Source organism: Protopterus annectens, chromosome 11.part0, assembly GCF_019279795.1.
Source record: "Protopterus annectens isolate FY-2018-M chromosome 11.part0, PAN1.0, whole genome shotgun sequence".
In the NCBI taxonomy this organism is placed as follows: Eukaryota; Metazoa; Chordata; order Ceratodontiformes; family Protopteridae; genus Protopterus; species Protopterus annectens.
This window is the reverse complement of record NC_056745.1, coordinates 1,100,671,404-1,100,690,586: the sequence shown is the minus strand read 5'-3', so window position 1 is coordinate 1,100,690,586 and position 19,183 is coordinate 1,100,671,404. Positions and strand designations below refer to the sequence as shown.

At 39.7% G+C, this 19,183-nt stretch overlaps 1 protein-coding gene across 1 annotated transcript in view; it reads right to left on the bottom strand.

Annotated features, from left to right (window-relative positions):
• Positions 1-19,183, bottom strand: part of EPS8 (epidermal growth factor receptor pathway substrate 8) — a 2,217,981-nt gene that overhangs the window by 244,489 nt on the left and 1,954,309 nt on the right. Inside the window, exon 9 of the mRNA XM_044087279.1 lies at positions 15,118-15,298. Coding sequence (XP_043943214.1) covers positions 15,118-15,298 — 181 coding nt within the window. The remainder of the gene's footprint in view (positions 1-15,117; positions 15,299-19,183) is intronic.

Genomic DNA, 19,183 nt, shown 5'->3' with positions numbered 1-19,183 from the left:
TACTGTCCTGAATGTAAATACCTACAAACTGTGCTACCTATGTCAAAATTGTACTTCAATGCCAGTTTATCTCCTGTACCTGATTGCATATATGTATTTTCCACTGCATTATGTAACCTTTGTATCCATTTATGTATGTACTTACCATTGCATTATGTAACCTTGTAACCATATTGCTTATTGGAGCTTTTCTCCCCAGGCCTCCACTGAAAATGGGCACACCCTCTGGCCCAGTGGACTTCCCCGGTAACCAAACTGAAATAAATAAATAAATAAAACTGATAAATTATTAGAGGTCACATTAACAGTCTCAGAGCTTTTAGCTTCTCCTGCCACTGCAGTACCTTTCATTCTATGATGACTGGTCACACTCACTTTCTCATGGGTGTGTGTTCTTGGCCAAGAAAAGACACTGCCTTTCAGAAAATCAGCAATGTCTCTACAAAGTTTCTTCTTTTGAAGAAATAATTTATCATACACTAAAAGGCTGCTAGAGACTTCCTCAAAGATTAAACCAACCACATCACTGGGAAATGTGTCAGTTAATTTACACTTCAGTGAGTTTCAATCACTCATCAATAACTCCTCAAAAGGTTTAAAAGTCAATTAAAAGTTGAATACAATGAAAACTCATGTCCAGATTCAACCTTTGCCACTGTGCTAACAAATCCAGATAAGAATCCTAATACGTGGGCATCTTAACAATTCTAAGCCCATGGGGGATAACTTTATGATGGATGCATGCCTCCATGTGGAACCTCTGCCACTGCATATGTTTCAGTTTATTAAGACAGTTCTCAAAAGCAGATGCAGTAATCCATAAAGCGTCTTTATCATAGGTCTCCTCTACATTGTTCTGTCCACTATTTGGTGTACTAACTATACCACCAGATAATAAAGGATTACCTTCAAAGTATAAAATCTTTTCCAGCCTCTCATTCCTTGTATGATCTCTTACTCAGGAATCACAGTCCAACTCAATATTGAAGCTATTCAGCTATTTGCCCTCTTTCCTGAGAACAAAAATCTTAAAAAGCAACACCAGTACTGTAGACGAATGGAGTCTCAGCCTCAGCAGCAGTAAAATCAAATAAAACACACAAACACTCCTCATGGCTAAAAAACAACTTTAATAAAACAAGATAAGCACTGTCACTGCTCTAAGGTAGCTTCATCACATCATTACAAACACAAAACGTAGCAAGTTGAAATAATACAAAGTAGCCACCCAAAGTTTCAATATACTCACATGATCGTATATGTGACCTTAAAGGTACCACAGCATTCAAACCAAAGCCCCTGTCTGATTTCAGTGACACCATCAATCTAGCTTCATTACATTCTAAGACAGGGATGATTACGACCTTGCTTTGTACCCAGTGGTTCTTTGAGAAAGCTCGCCAAGCCAAGGCTCCTTAACTACAGGCAGAGCAAACTAGGAAGCCATCCTCCATCTATAGAACTTATCCATTACTGGCAGGGGAGAGAGAGAGAGTAAGTGATGTTTCAAGGCCAGCCTGTGGGGAAATTTTCTTCTTTTGGGGTTAACATGGCTTGGTAGTAATACTAGAACATTCCAAAGAGGGATTACTAAGAGCGCTTCAAGGTGGAGCAGGTCTGCTTCCTCTTCAAGAGAACATCCTCTAAGACCTGAAAAGACAGACAGAGAAGAATGTCCCCAGGAAAGGCATCCAAAGTGGAAATTCTAAGCTTCTCAAATAACTTCAGTATAACCATCCTGCTCAAGGGTATATGTAAGCCCCTAAGCCATAGCCTCACCACACTTAAAACTTCAGTGCCCTACCTGAAAGACCATTCTAAAACCCACTGGCAGGGTTATAGCCATGTCCTTCTTAAGTGTGCAGACTCTGGGAAAAGCAGAAAGCCTCTCGGTGCCTAATCCACTAAGGACTACAATCTGGACAAGTAAAATAAATAGATGAGAGATCTTAGTTTAATCATGGCAAATTAGTAAACACACTTACTAGCTCTGTCTCGAGTTTTGGGACTTCTTTCTTTGGTGGGGTTAGTGATTATGACATAAAATGATGCAGTCTCTGGGCCAAATTCTGGACCATACAGATCACAATGAACCCCAACTAAGGTTGCCTGGTCAAGATCTAGCTCCACTCAGCAGGGGGCTTATGCAGGGCATCTACTTTCTTGGCAGCTACAGCTGCAGAGGCCTAGGTGCTTCCAGGTTGCATTTATGGCATGCTTGATTCATGGCTGCTCAGGGAAAATGACACAGACTTCTTTCTCGCACTTTCCATGCCACTCATAATACTTCCAGAGAGAATGAATCAAGACAAGAAAGCACTACATACAGGAATTCATAAGCTTTCAGTTCTTCTGACATAGTGATCATCACAGGCAAGTGACTGAAGTGTGGGAAGGAGTCAGTGTTACCCTCTGACTCCAAGATAATGTGCTCCAGTTCCTCATACTCCTTTTAAGATACTGAATGCGAAGGGGATAAGATCATGCACCGTAGGCATGGACCTGATGCTTTGGATCACATGTGCCAAAAACTGTTCTGAGTTTACAGATTCATGAGAGGTTATTAGGCTAATGGTCCAAGAGCCCTTAGAAGCTTAGCCATAATTATCTCGATATACCCCAGTTATCAGTAGTTAGGTGAGTGAAGTTTACAGACATATGGGCTTATGGTACAGTAATTAATACTGACTGCCTCTGTCAATGAGGGACACAGGCGTCACCTCAGGAGTAAATTTATGATTACCCATCCAATGATCTAGGTTGCATTTCAGGAGGGCCAGGGAGAGGCTCTGCTTCAAGTAAATGGGAAGCCTGTTCCAGAGAAGGGGCCATCTCTGAGAAACATCTCTCTCTCTCTTCAGTATGATCTGTTTATGACAGAGGCTAGATCACCACCACCACAGCAAGTGACCCTGGTGTCATTTGATTTATGAATGTGCAGCATTTCCATCAAGACTGGGTCTAAGACTGCCCTATACACCAGACACAGGTCACCCCACAGCACCATGTAGGAGACAGAATACAGTGTCAGGGTTTTCAATCTTTCCACACAGGGCTTGTTTTGTGTACCCTGTATTCTCTTGGTGAGAAACCTCTGTGGTCAATCCAGCTGTTGCAGGTGTTTGGGGAGGTACATGCAAAAGGGTGAATTGTACTCAATTACTGGCCTGATGAGGGCTGCGTACAATGGAATTATAACATCCTAAGATCTAGATGCCATGTCTTTACATATGAGATGTGCCACATAAAAGGACATCCTCATCACTGTGGACAAAGTTCAGATTGCAAAGAACCTGAGTACCCAGACCATGTACCACCGGGTCTACTCTGGGAGGAGGGTGCTGTCTGTATTGTAATTAGCAGGGGTGTGAGCTTTCACAAAAGGTATAATTAAACATTTTTTTTGTAATTAGCTTCAATCCATGGCTTTGGCACTAATTATTTGTCTGCATTAATCCTTTCTGCAATATATTGGTATCATTGGAGACACAATATTTCCTTGTAATTTGAAGTCATCAGCGAACTTGGTCAGCCACAGGTCATCCACCTTTGCTTGGGCTTATGAGAAATAAATTATGAACAGTAAGGGAACAGTGCAGAACCCTGTGGAACACCACTAGTGACTGTCCTTTTGTTAAAGGTGAATTCACCCACTTTGACATCATGTGTCTTATCGGTGAGCCAGTTGGCTACCCACCTGGTGATGCAGGAGTTAATTCACAATTGGGAAAGTTTCTCTATAATACACGAGTGGGGAATTATGTCAAATGCCTTGGCTAGGTCAAGATATGCGTTATGCACAGTCTTTTCCTCATCCATTGCCTTGGTGACCTTCTGGTGATCTTCTAATTACCTTATAAGACCAAGTACATTTTGAGCCTCAAGAGCAGGAGCACACCCAAGCAAATCTGCAGTCTGCAGCTACCACTCCACCCATACAGTATAAGAAGGAATCAGTACTGCAAAACTAAACAAGGATATACATTTTGAGCCTCAAGAGCAGTGACAGTCCACCCAGGCATTCTACTTGTATGTTTTATGGGAGTAAAGCTATTACATTAGCAGTATTTCTTAGTAGTTCTCAGCGTGCTAATAAAACTGACTGTTGTAGCCTTGTGTGCCCCCCCCCCCACAGCTAGTGCAGTAATCCTAACTGTCCAATAGACAGTGTACATTTAATTCAGATCCCTGTGACTAAGTTAACCTTCAAGCAGTCCTCTCAGTGCTTTCTGCCTTAGTTTGTATCACTTGGAGGCCCACCTGTTTATTTGCATCTCTATACATTCCCCTTCATTGCTAATGTTTCTCTCTACTCTAATCTGTGCAAAAACTAGTTACTAATCAGCAAATCAATGGGAAGACACACTCCCAACCTTAATAAACTTTGCTGTCTCTTCCCTCCTTCACTTTACAGGTAGTTTGAATTATTACTTACCCTCTCTGAGGGCTTCACTGATAGATTTCCAGATTGCCTCTCTGGTTTCTTTGCATTCCACCTGGTTTACACCCTTTGTGTTATTGCCCTCCCCCAATACTAAGTCTATATTAGAATTCTGCTGAGCACGGAGCCATCTTTAAATTTCTAGTCTCCCACCAGGACAAAAGTGCTCTTCAGCAATTGCATTCTGCTTGCTGGTAAGCCATTAGACCTCAGGAATTTGTTTAAAGTGTTCAGATTTGTAAAGTAATATTTACTTTTTACTCTGGTCTTGGTGGGCTCTGCCCCGCTCCGTTCACCCTCGCTAATGCTCTGGCTCTCTCTGCTCCCCTGCCCTGCCCCCTATTCCCTTCCACCCCCCACTACCTCTACATTCATAGTAATCACAGCCACACCCACAGCTCACTCTCACATCACCTCCACCAATCACAGCTCCTCAAGTCAGATCACATTATACCACACCAACTTGCTCCACACAAATTACTCCACATCACTCTCATTCCAACTAGGCATTTTTATACCACCCACACTACTTACCCATCCACATGTAGTGAAACCCTGTAATTCCTATTCAGACCCCCACCTAGAACCAACTTAAACTTCATAACCATGACTATCACACAACTAAGTCTAGTCTGTCTTCTCATAATTCTTTATAACACCACAAGTTATCACTCTAGCAATATCCCTAAACTTAGTAATTAAACACTACATTATGTACTCTCATATACAGACAATGCACATTATAATAATATCTGCCTGCAATTGCTCAAGAACTACATAACGGACCAATTCAAAACTAAACACTTACGCTCTCATTCCTACTCCAAAAAAAACACAGCACTTTCTCACACTCCTCACCAAACTCCAACATCTGTATCACCATTTTAACACCAGGCTCACCATAAGTGGGGATATCCACCCCAACCCAGGTCCACATCCATCCTGTCCAACACAAATGTCAGAACACAACACTCCCACTTATCTTCATCCCTGGGCAAATCAACAACAGCAGCAAAACCAACCATCTTTTAATGCTAAATATTAATATTAGAAGTATCAAAAATAAAACACCTGAACTCCAGGTCACAACAGCACACTACTCCCCAGACATAGTTGCTTTAACAGAAACCTGGCTAAAGAAAAACATAGCTAACTCAGAAGTTCTCCCTACCGGCTACAATATCATTAGACAAGACAGACCACTTCGTAAAGGGGGTGTAACTGCCTTACTGTACAAGTCCAACTTAATTGTACGTCAATTACCAAACTCCTACCCCTCCCCCAATAATTGGGACATACTTATCTCACAACTTCAACTTCACCCTAAAAAGGTCATCACCACAATTGTGATCTATATTCCACCTGCTAATACACCTGCTAGCCTTGAAGACTTCTTATCCTGGTGTTCTTCCACATACTCACAAGAAACCCTTATTCTGGGGGATTTCAACCTAGATTGGTTCACCTGCATAACAGAACGACCAAGTAATCTAATAAATCTCCATGCCTACCAGCAGCTAGTCCAAATTCCAACTAGATGTGATAAAAAATCTAATAGGGAATCCATCCTTGACTGGGTCCTAACTAACAACCCCACATTGTACCCCCACGCAGGCAGTCTCCCAGACACCTTAAGTGACCACAACATAATATACTTTATGCGTAGTAGAACAAGCATATGCAAAACCACCACCAAAACTACATATCTGCTAGAAACACAAAAATTCTCTCCTGAGGTCCTCAATACTTCACTCTGTAACTGTGACTGGACCCCCCTAAAAACCCTCCCACTTGACCAGGTTGTAGCATATTTCAACAAAACATTTCTACATTACCTAGACACTGTCACTCCATTACACAAAATTAAGGTTAGAACCTCTACAAACCCCTGGCTCAGTAAAGAAACCAAACAAATCCTCAAGTCATTACAAGCTAAATACCAACACAACCCCCAAACATTTTGGAAAAATGTAAACCAAATACTAAAACCCACCCAAAAGGCTACCCCCAAAGAAACCACCCCTGACACTAAAGTTCTCATCGAAACACAATTCAACTCCCACTTTGTGAACTCAAGTCTATCCTTAGTATCACAGGACAGTTTCTTCCTCACTATCCCCCCCCCCCCCCAACACAAACACTAATACAAGCTTTACCCTCAAAACAGTTTCAAAAGCATGCTCTCCAAACTAAAAACCTCATCAACAGCAGCTGACCTACTCCCCAGCTATTTCTTTAAACTCACAGCAGATGCTATTGCTATCCCAATATCCACTCTCATAAACAGATAAATTGTTGAAACCTATGTGCCCAAACTCTGGAAAATATCCTATATTACACCCACACATAAAGGCGGGAACTCCACTGAACTTAATAACTACAGACCCATTGCTTTACTCTCCCCCCTGGCCAAAATCCTAGAAAAATGCATCCATACCCAGATGCTAAACATCTCCTAGACAGCAACATCCTGTCACCTACTCAGCATGATTTCAGACCTGCCCATAGTACCACTACAGCCCTCCTCTGCTTCACAGACAGAGTAAACCATCTTAAAAATGAAGGCCCGCAGGTGTCAACTCTTTTTTTTTGGATATGTCCAAAGCATTTGACACAGTCTCGCACCAAATCCTGCTAAACAAACTAAACCAATATCACCAATCAAATTCCACTCTTACCTGGTTACAAAGCTACTTAACTGACAGGTACCAAGCTGTGAAATGGGAAAATTCTCTCTCTCCTCAGTTGCCCATTTAGGATCACTACTAATCACAATCTTCACAAATGGCCTCCATAGCTCCACACAGCATGAATCTATCATTCAGTATGCAGATGACACTACCTTAATCTGTGCTGCGCAAAACATTCCCACCCTCCTGCAAACAACTCAACTAGCATTCTCTGACATTGAAAACTATCTAACCAAAGCCCAACTTATCCTCAATCCAAAGAAAACTCAGCTTATGATTATAACCAGTTCTAACAAAAACACTGATAGTCAGTTCACCATCTACTCCACAAATGCTACTTCAATCGCTCCAGTGGCACAGGCTAAGCTATTGGGAATAACCACAGACTCCCACCTAAAATTTGATAGTCATCTCAACTTAACTATTAAAAAAAGTACATGCCAAACTGGGATCACACTACCATATCAAACCATTTCTTACCAACACCACAAGATCAGCCATTGCTCACTCCCAGCTTCTATACACCCTACTCTATGCATCTCCCATTCTGACTAATTTCAACAAAACTGAACTAAGCAAAATGGAAGCCTACTATAACAGAATTGCCCGCTTTGCTGCAAATTGCTCATATAGAACTCATCACTGTACTGCTTTGAGACAGCTCCACTGGCTTGAACTGCCCAGCCTCCTAACCTACAATCAGCTCTGCCTCTGTCATTCGATCTATTACCTCCCCCACAATAAGTGTCCTGCCCTCAAAAACCTAGTACATCATCACTCAGCCAAAAGGCCTCTTAGATTATCAAGCAAACTACTACTAGAAGTCATCAACAGCTACAATAGCTTTGGAGATGCACTATATAGTAGTTAAGTGGCTAAAAAATGGAACTCTGTCCCCACTAGCATTCAAAACACATCATCCAAAGCCTCCTTTTAAAGACCTCATCAGGCAACATCTCAAGCAAAGTTGGCAGTGCCATGATTGCTCCCAAGGCTACTGAAAGCGGATAAGGTACACATACTAAACCTAGAGTACTTGATAATAGTTTTTAATCTTACTCAGAAACACTGGCTATTCTACAATGTATGTACTATACCTGTGTACTATGTATGTATTCTACCTATGTTCCATATTTCAGCTGTACACCACAAATCTATTAATTATCTTTATTTTTAAATTATTTTTTTTTGTTCGTTCTCTCCACTGCAACTGTTGATGTACTGCATACCACTGTAAAAACATGCCTTTTGTCATTTGTGTGTATACTGATCATGTCTAAATAACTAAATGTATCTGTAATTTTTCTATGTGGAGCTTTTCTCCTCAGGCCTCTGCTGAAAAAGGGCCTTTTCGGCTCAGTCAGACACCCTCCCCCGGTTAACAAATGTAAAATAATAAAATAAATAAATAAATAAATAAATAAATAAGTAAATGTACCAAAAAAAATAATTAAAACCAAGGCAGATTTAACACTTTCATCTCCATTCAGGAGACTTCATCAGAATCATCTGCCACAGTACCTAAACACTTATTATAATAGCAAGTTCAACTCCATTGATCAACCAATTAGTTAAAAAAAATCCATACATCAACCCTTCAAGGTCAGTGTGTTAATATAATCATATAAACTACTATAAAATTGATCTATTATAAAATGTCCTATAAATACTTTAGAAATGTAAAAATATATGTATAATATTTGTTGTCTGGATATGTTATACCTTGTCTATCGCAATTAAATACAAATGTTCATATATACAGACCAAAAATTCATTCTTTCATAAATGCAGACCAAAACCATTAACATAACAGTGTAAAACCTACCAATGTGATATAATATATAATATATAATATAATTTCTCTTAGTTATTGGGAAAAAGACTTAAAAAAACAGACTGAGGAATCAACTAGTTCCCTGAGGGAAAGAAACGATTGCTCCACTTGTTAAAAATTAATGCAATGTTATCATGCTATCCAAAACTATAAAATATTTATATAAAATGCACAAATAGAAATAAAGATATATATATATATATATATATATATATACTCTAAAACAGAATGTCAATAAATAAGATAGAATGTAACTATTATAATAAAAAAAGTTGATGAACTATTGAGTGCAAAATATTCAATGTTGAAATAACACTAATTAATAATTATGATGCTATGGTGATTGCATGGTGGTCCCCTGGATAACAGAATGAATTATATATACATAAACTACCCTAGGTACCATATATCATGGGTGTCTTATACTGGTGTACTGATTTACATATCACAACTTTTTGGGTTAGCTGAGAGTTATTTCAAAGCAGGGGTGATGGAGACATGGTCATTCAGGCCAGGACTGTTACATGCATCCAGCCTTAGTTGTCAAATCATTTCTCAAAATTCTAATCGAGTCTCCCAATCACCCCCTCTCTCATTATGTCCAACTTCCTCCAGCACCCAAAATTTGTAATCTGCATCCTTACATGTCAACAAGTGCCTGTACAGGGCATTATTTTTGTTCTTTTTATTAATATCCTGTATATGTTCATATATACGTAATCTAAAATTACATTCTGTTTTTCCAATGTAATATGCCCAACAGTACACCACATATACTACTCCTTTTGAATAGCAACTAGAATATGTTTTACCCTTGATTTTAAAACTGATACTGGGTATGTCTAAATCTTTTGTTCTGGCTATAAACGGGCATTGAGAACACCTCCCACTTTTAAAAGTGCCAGGTTTTGGACATGTCCCACCTCTACACTCGTCCTGTTTCTTCTCTAATATGTTTTTTTAAATTCAAATTCCTTTTAAAACTATACCTCAATAGTTTTTAGAACACTTCCACTGTAGTAGGCATCCTACTAAACATACCCCAGACATAATTTATACATTTCTTAATCCAACCTATTTCCGTATAGTATGTCAATGTCAAACAGGGGAGTTGTTTTGTAATTTGTTCATTGTTACCCATAATCTTCTTACTTCAAATAATCTCACCTCTGGTCAATAAAGGTAAATAGGTTGTACCCCATCCTTCCACCACACTTCCCTCAATAGAATTAATCAATTCATCAGAGTACCCCCTCTCACCAAACATTTTATGTATAATATCTATTTATTTTATGAAGTCCATTTTATCTGTCATTCTTGCTATTCTAACCATCTGTCCCTTAATAATATTCTTTTTAAGATTACATGGGTTGTCACTCTCATAATGTAGATATAAGTTAGAATAGCATTCCTTCCTATATATACTAGATCTATAAACCTTATCTGTATAGTCTTTTCTGTAACTTCACATCCAAATAGTGTGTTTCATCTACCCCAACTTCATGTGTGAATTGTAAAAAAAATTGTAGTATGGTTTAAATAATTCATGAAATCTAGTATCAGTTCATTAGTTCCTTCCCATAGGATAAAAATATCATCCAAAAAACCCCCCAAAATATATTGATAGAATACAGATTTAAATACAAATCCTAACGGATCTGCTAGGTCATGTTTTTAGTTGTTTAAAAGGCAACCTGGGATGTTGTCTGGTCCCAATGATACCATGTTTTTGCCTTAGAGAGTGCAGAAATGACATGTTCTCTTGAGACAATAGGCCTCATCAGGTATACATTGGGGGATGAGTGAAGGGGAAGGGGTGAAGTTTGATCCAAAGGTATCAGCTAGCAGGTTGGCTATTTCCTCCAGTTCAGTACGGGTGCTGCCATCCACAACCAGCTCTGTGCATAGCTGGGTATTCCTCATAACATTTTGGATGTAGTTAAAAAATTCCTTGTGATTTTCATTAAATACAGAGGCTATTTTTGCTTCATAATTGGCTTTGGAGGGCTTGACAACATGGGATTTCTTCCACTGCTGAGCCTGCTCCCTCTTGTTTTTGGATATTAGTTTCTTTCTTTTGTTGTACAGACTTGTTTATACTAGGGATCCACCAGTGTGGCTTTTTTTCCGGCAACATCTGGTTTTAATCTGATCAGGTAAAGCTAAATCTATACAACTGCTTAAATGGTTATAAAGGGCATTGGTGTACACCTCTGCATAGGAGTCCATGTTTTCTGAGTTCAGAGGGGCTTTGAAATTTCTTATACCATCACTAAGTAGGAGGTAAATTGTCTTGGAAAAATTATTAAGCATTTTTGAACTTGATGGGGTATCTAGCCTTGTAATTACTTCAAAACAGACTGATTTATGGTCGATCTTCCCAAGGAGGGCATCACAAGGGGGGTGCAGTGCTCTTCCATGTTAGTGAATACTATATCAAGGATATTTGACCCCTCCCTCATGTGAGTACTAACCAGCTGTTCCACAGCATTTGCATTGACAAAATCCAAGAACCAGTGCTGCAATCAGTTTTTTTTTATTTTTATTTAAGTGTACACTTGGCACACTGCAGTGGATATTTCCCACCAGACTTCAAACATCTGTCAGAACCAGGCCCTGAACTACAAAAGTCCTACTGCGGAAAGACCTAGTAAAGTCTGTCATCAGAGAAGCCAGACAGACCAAGGGGAAAGAACTGGGGAGGAGAGACCTAATCTTCAAATATTATGAACTAACAGACAGATAATATAAGACAACATTCTACACAATCAGTTTGGGTACCAGCATATTACCCTCAATCAACTGCATATTGAGTTTAGCCTATAAGGCAGAATGCATTCCCAAAGGTAAAAGGTGAGGGGGAGAACACCCTCTGAGCCCCTTGTTATCCACTAAAACATAAGTCTGATGCAATCTGTAATACATGCTATCTAAGAACAAGCCAATAAAGTCAAGGACTAGAGGGCCACTTGGGGCTAAATCTAAAAGAGCTCGACTGATGTCTACCATCTTATTCGTCTGGCCTCCCTTTTAGTGCTTTGGCTAAAATCTGGGTCTGACTGTGTGAACTTTGGCCGAGGTCTACAATCCATTTACCTGGATTCCGTTAGTGCTTTAACTGTGACCTGGAACTGACTGAGAGATCATCTTGTATATCCCCACACATAGAACCTTCAAACACCACTATCCTCCTGACAGAGAGGCAGGCCAGGAGTTTGAGAACTGTGGGACTAGGGTATACTTCTTGTATTTTTAGCCATGCTTCATCCCATGCATCTCTCAGACAGTATGGACAATACTGGGAGGGTATCTGGCAAATTACCCGGTGGTCATGCAAACACTTAGATTTTCTTTAACGCACTGAATATAGGTCACAAAAAACACACAAACTTTGCTTTGATGCACTAAACATGGCAACTCTAATCTTCAATAGTTAAACATCTACAGTAAGGATCTGACATTCATGCTCTTCAGACCTCAAACAATCCTCAGATCAACATAATGATGTATGAGGAAGAAATTAATACATTACAATCCTAAGTGTACCGATTACCTTTTAGTTTTGGAGATTTCTGCCCTACGCTGACTGTGCTGGTCCACATGGTTATTTTAGGCCTCTGTGAGAAGCAAAAAATCAAACAAATAAAAGGCAAACTTACGGCTACCTATCTGTCTTCCTACTGGGGTGCACAAAATTGTGTAGTGCGCTAATGTATGGTGCTCATGCACTTGAGTGTGGAACCTAAAAGGTGTGTGATTTTAACAGAAGGAAGATAAACCCAGTCAGCAGCCCACAAAGAAGGGGCCCAAATGTTTAGATTTTGTTTTGTGAAAGATCTACAAGGGAAAGCAATGAAGACAGAAGGAAAGCTTGTAAGGGACAAACTACAGAGGAAACTGGAAATGGTGTACATCCTAAATCTGTAGCACAAAACAAATAAGACCAACATGATATTAACATTCAGACCACCATGATGGAAGAAGGAATCACAGCCATAACAAGGGGGAAAAAGGAAAAAAAATGTGAGTGACAGCTTTAAGGGGAACAAAAGAACAAAAATACAGACTGACTCTGTATTACCCAGAGAGTATCATATAGAAACATGCTGTCAAAAGCATGGTGGCATCCCTTTTGAAGGATTTTGTAAAAAAAGAAAAATGGGGACAGCAAAATAGGGTATCTACATAGATATGCTCTGGATCTGTCCTTCTTGTCCAGATTAATTCCTAAGCATACATTTTCATAAGATGTGTACTGATTACTGAACTGTAGCTATTAATTCTTTTGTACATATAAACATACTAAGGAGCCGTTTCAAACTTTATTCCAAGATGGAGATTAAGAAACTAACTCTGAGGTTTTCAGAAACGTACAGTAGAATGTTTTGCAGTAAGTGCTTCTTGGCTGCATGAACTCTACTGTCCACAGCTTGTCTCACATTTTACTTTAGGAGGCAAAGGGTTTATGTTATGCTTTCCTTGAAACCCCTGAAGTGCATACCTTGTGAAATTAATGCACCATACTTTGGAAACAGGAGCTTTCAGAGGCAGTGTGCAGCATAAGGCTCAGAAACTGCTGATTCACCAGTTAGTGTTACACAGAGAAGATACACCAGAATGCCATGGATAAAATTACCTTGGATGAAGCAAAAGCATTTGTTGTTGGTAGCCTTCTGGACTATACATAGGCGACTAAATGTAGAAGCAGCAAAAGTGGCATGTGACTGTTAACCAAAAAATAGAGAAAAAGCTCCACAGAAAGAAAGCATAAGGTCAGCACTTTCCTCTACTGCTGGAATTATAAAACAGCTGCAGCACATAAATAGATTTTGCCACTTGTAGACAGCAATGCCTGTGGGCAGCACACCAGTGCAACGGATACTGCTGTCACCTCACAGCAAGAGGTTCCCTGGTTCGATCCTCTTCTGGGGTGCCTTCTGTAAGGAGTCAGCATTTCCTCCCTGTGTTCAAATGGGTTCCCTCCATGTGTTCCAGTTTCCTCCCACATTCCAAAGACATGCAGTAGGTGAACTTGACACACTAAATTGGCCATAGGTGTGAGTGTGCGTGTGAGTGTGTGGTATAGAAGAATTACCGGGGAAGGGCTTGTCACCTGGCGGTGTAAACCTTTGCTTTAGATGACTGTTACTGTTGAAGTGACACCCTCACCAAAAATGGGAAAAAGAGGTTGTGGATGGATGGACACAGCAATGCCTGTGATACTGTCACAGAAAAGATGTCATGTATATAGATAGATAGAAATATATCAATAGTAACATTACAGAGGGTTGAATCCCACATCTGCTGAACTAACTGTGTGCAGAAGGAACCAGGATGAGTTTTGATCACTGAGTGAACAAAAGCTGAATTCTTACGGCTTAACCAGTGAGCCATAAGTCCAACTACCTTAAAAACTGAATTGCTCTGAATTTTGTAAAAGTGTAAACTGTATAGTTTTAGTATTAATTATATCTATTCACATACTAATTACTAGCTAAGGTATAGCTTGCTAACTCCAGTTAAGAAACACAAGACTATGTACTATAATTCCCCATATGTAAACATTAAATGCTTCAGATAATATCCAGCAGGTATACACAAAACTACTCAAGAAGGTTTTAAGAAAACAAAAACTCCCATCATAACAAAAAAAGCTGCAAAAATTCAGGCAGTAACTAAAATTATGAGAATTTGCAGTATTCACACACACAGAAAACTACTACAAGTTAAGCTTTCATTTAACAGACCCAATCCCAATATTAAAAGGAAAAGAATCACAGAACAGTAGAGAAGCTAGACTGGCAATTTCTGCATATCTCAATCATTCAGTCCTACCGATACTAATCAAATGTGCCTCACGAAGAGGAATGGTCCTCATTCTGGATCTTAAGTCCATGTTCCATCCAGTTCCACTTTGAAAGGGTCTATCACAGACTCATAGTTAAGATTTTTTTTTAATTAAGATCAATGGGATACTGAATCATGAATCATGCTAATTCATTAAACGAAGGTTTTATAAGTATAAACAGTTAACCATCCTGTGAGCTTTCTAGTTGAAAATGTTAAAAAGCTGTTGATAAGTGTTCCACATTGTACCCATATGTTCCACATTATGAATGTTGGAGAGGAAAGGTTGAGAGCCATGATCCTACCTCAAATGACAGTCGCTGCAGTTCTTGCTGGCGCTGATGCTCTGCATGTGCGACAGACTCTGCTAAGTGATTCAGTTCATGTTCCCGCGATGTTCCCATGAAGTTTAATAAAGGAGGTTCCCAGCCATTTCGAAACCGAGGAATGTAGGGTGGAATGAACTGATCCTTGGGCCAGTCTGCTCTGTAATGGGAAAGTACGAAAAACTTTAGACCATCTTTCATGCGTAAATCAAAATATAAATGTCTGAATTTGAAACAGTGCACTGTAATAGTCAATAGCACAACAAAAAAAAAGACAAGCTGTTAAACACATGGTAGCAAAGTAGACAGAAGTAGAATTACTTACTAACAGAACCCACACTGTAAAAGTAGCCGACTTCAAATCCATATCCAGACAAGTAACAAGCGGAGTACCTCAGGGTTCAGTCCTGGGACAGCTCTTGTTTGGCATCTACTTCTCTGAAGTACAGGCCAACACTAAGGGACTCTGTCTAACAAAGTTCGCACATGACTGCAAACTGGGAGCCATTGTTGAATCCCCAAATGATGTGGATACTCTACAAAAGGGCCTTACAGAAACAGATGCTTGGTGCCAGAGCCATGGGCTCAAGCTCAATGCCAAGAAATGTATAGTTATCCCCTTTGGGAAAAAACATGTACCCGTGAATTACCACATAGGTGGCAGTACACTAAACACTGAAAGTGTGATAAGAGACTTAGGGACACAGGTGGACAGTGGTCTCACCTTCGATAACCACATCGTCACAACAGTCAGGAAATCCTTCTATGTGGCACACCTCATCACTAAGGGCTTTTCATCCAGAAAAAAGGAGGTCATTGTCCCACTGTACTCATCCCTCGTTAGACCCATTACAGAATACAACGCCCTGTTTGGTATGTACCTCTCAAGACATCTGCAACAACTGGAAAGGCTGCAGAAATACCTCACTAAAAGAATCACAGGCATAAAGCAGATGCCCTATATGCTGACCGTCTAAAAAAACTCCACCTATACTCTTTCGCATATCGTCTACTCAGAGGCAATCTCTGCTTAACATACAAGGCCATGTCAAACCCAGAGCTGTTGGACATGCTACACTTAAGGAAATCCCAATCCCTCAGAGACGCATGGTCCAGGGATCTAAACTTTGTCATCACAATGAACAAAACATGCTGGAGGGATATGTTCCTGACCCAGAGACTCCCCGACTCTGGAACAGACTGCCCATACATGTCAAGCAGAGCGCCTCTTTGGCCCTCTTCAAAAGGAACCTTGATGATTGGATGGGAGATAGGAAATTCACCCTGGGAATCATGTCAGTCACCCTGCTAGACAGGGGTCCAGGGAAGTAAATATTGTGAAAAGAAATAGCCAGGGAATTGTTATGGCTAAGCTTGTATAGACCCTAGGGCCGATAGCCTAGTACCAACCTATGAACCTATGATTTTTACAAACAAGTTTCAATAATAAATTTAGCCCTTTATGTCTTACTGCAGAAACTTTGTGTATGTTTTCAAGCAAAATCTGGTATTCCTGTTTATATAAGAAATAGCTCAGTTGAGTGTTTTTATTGATTACACAGTACAGCTTAGTGAAATAAGTTCTCTGCATTGTGTCCTTTTGTGGTCTGTAGCTTTTTTTAGCAGTATAACATTTGTATGGATGGTTCCACTGGAAACAAACCAAAATAGTGAACCTGTGGCCAACCTGAGGGGGGTATTTCTAAGGTGCTCAAATCAGTAGTTTCATTTCGGAATTCTAGACAAGTAATTCACTTTCAAGCCACAACTGCCAGGTTCCCAACCTCACTTTGTATGACTTCTGTGTACCTGTATGTAGTAGAAATTTTTATAACACCCAGAATAGATTGCATACTGGGTTTTCTGAGGCTTCAAGGGATATCACGGATTTTTCTTTTTGCAATTTTTATAACATCCTAAGATGACTGCAATACCCCAGGAAAGACAGTAAGATATTAAGGCCACTCATTATTGTGTGGGGAAGGTGTTTGAAAATGTGTTGTACATATAAAATATTGAAAAGAATGAATAATATTTCATTTTAAGGCTTAAACAACTCCCACATATGGACATAACCAGGTGTATATACAATGTAAGCTGTAGTGTCTAAATTCATATTTGAGTAGAGTAACATTGCTTCTCAACTCACAAGTATCCTACCTTTAAGTGCATAAAAGGTATAAACATGTAATAGGTAAGTTACTAACAACTATAACTGTGACCATTGCAGTGTGTGTTTATTTTATCACTTCCTAGTGTCCAAGCACATTCACTTGTTCCACACCAGTAAAAGACAACTGTGTTGAAGGATGGCACCAGACATGTGTGTGCAAATATGGGAGTTTCTCGCAATGTCTGCTCCAACAGCAGTATAATTTTACAGACGTGGGTGGTAAATTAAAGTGTACATACATAAGCAATGTCAAAGGAATGTTGTGCCACTCCTGCCATTTATGGATGCTGGAATAGTAACACTTCACAAAGTGCAGAAGTTTTCAATGTGGCTGTCTTACAGACATTTAAGTGCACCTGTTTAGAGGCTACCCTAAAAACAGTTATTCTTCCTTAAAGAATGCACCTATACATCTGCTTCTGGAAGATATCCTTCATATTGATCAGTGTTGCAGTAGCCTTAGCTATATGGTTTATATCCTGCCAAGGATATAACAGCCGACCAGCTTCCAAAGCTTCATGACACCTTCCCTGTGCCCAAAATGTCAGTCAGCTCAAGGTGGTCTGACTAAAAAGACAGGTTTGCTTTCCAAGTCCTTCAGAGTTTTTCTACCATTGAAAGAGACAGAAAGATCCTCTGTGGGCTTTCAAGGATTGACGGTCAGCTTGTGCTGTTCCTTTGCTGGTCAGACAAGTTCCTTCTGTGGAAAAACATTCCATATTAAAAAAATGTCCTTTTGTTGTAGTTTCCTGTTTTGGAAAGCTAGTTTAAGCTAGGACCTTGTATTTTAATGGACTGGCAGGAGACACAACTGTACTTTTAATGCGAGAGTACTTTTTCCTGTCAGATTAAAGGTCGTTTGAAATAATTGAAAAACGTTTTTTTTCTATGGAGAAATTATATTTATTTTACTTTTGGGGGCTGGCAAAGTGTTTTACAGCACTTTCTACTGCATTTTTCTTTGAAAAAGTGACTTTTAAAAACTTTTGGTGCTTGTTTTCCCTGGGAAAGAGGTACCATTTTCAGTCTGACCATGGAACAAAGTACCAGCCACTATGATCAGTCCTTCTTCCAGTCACAAAAAACATTAAGCGAATAGCCTTAGCAGCAGGTAGATGACTGCTGTGGCCACAGCCTTTTCCTCAGGCTACTCATCTTTTACTCTGGATCTCACTGGTGTATTGCCTAAAGTCATTATGGACCAAGGGGTTAGTCACATATTCTGTGGCTGTTGTACATGTCACAACTCTTTGTTTGAAGTGTGTGCATGACTCAGCTGATACTTCTTCCAGGGCTATGGCCACTTAGTCTGGTTATGGAAGTTAGGTTTATGGCAGGACCAGTCACTTAAGTATTAAAAGATGTGTCTGCTTCTGTTTGGCTACTGTTCCTGAGGTGGAAATGTCTTTTTAAAAAGTCGTCTGTACATTACCCGACTGCAGTTAAATGCCTTTCTCTGTGGTGCAGTTTTTGACATGGCATTGTTTGATGTACAAGACTATTCAGTACTTCATATCAGATACTATGCCAAACCTAAAAAAGTGTGCAAGAAATGTAGAAATGCCAGATAATGACCAGTTATCCATATAGTTTGTGGTTAACACCAAGAGGTGAATTCATTGTCTATATTTGCCTTAAAATAAATCTGCATTCCTCAACTATTAAGCACTCGTCTCCTGTTCTGCTTTTCTCTACAGAATACAAAGACACTTCTCCGATGCTGCAAACAGTTAGTGAAAATTGCAGCACTTTATCATGAAATAAGTCTGCATTTACAAAAGCAGTATAAAATAACTCTTAATGCAGCATAATACTTCAAACGTCCCTGTTAACCAGGAAGCATGACAGACGATCCAAACTAGTCTGGCCTGT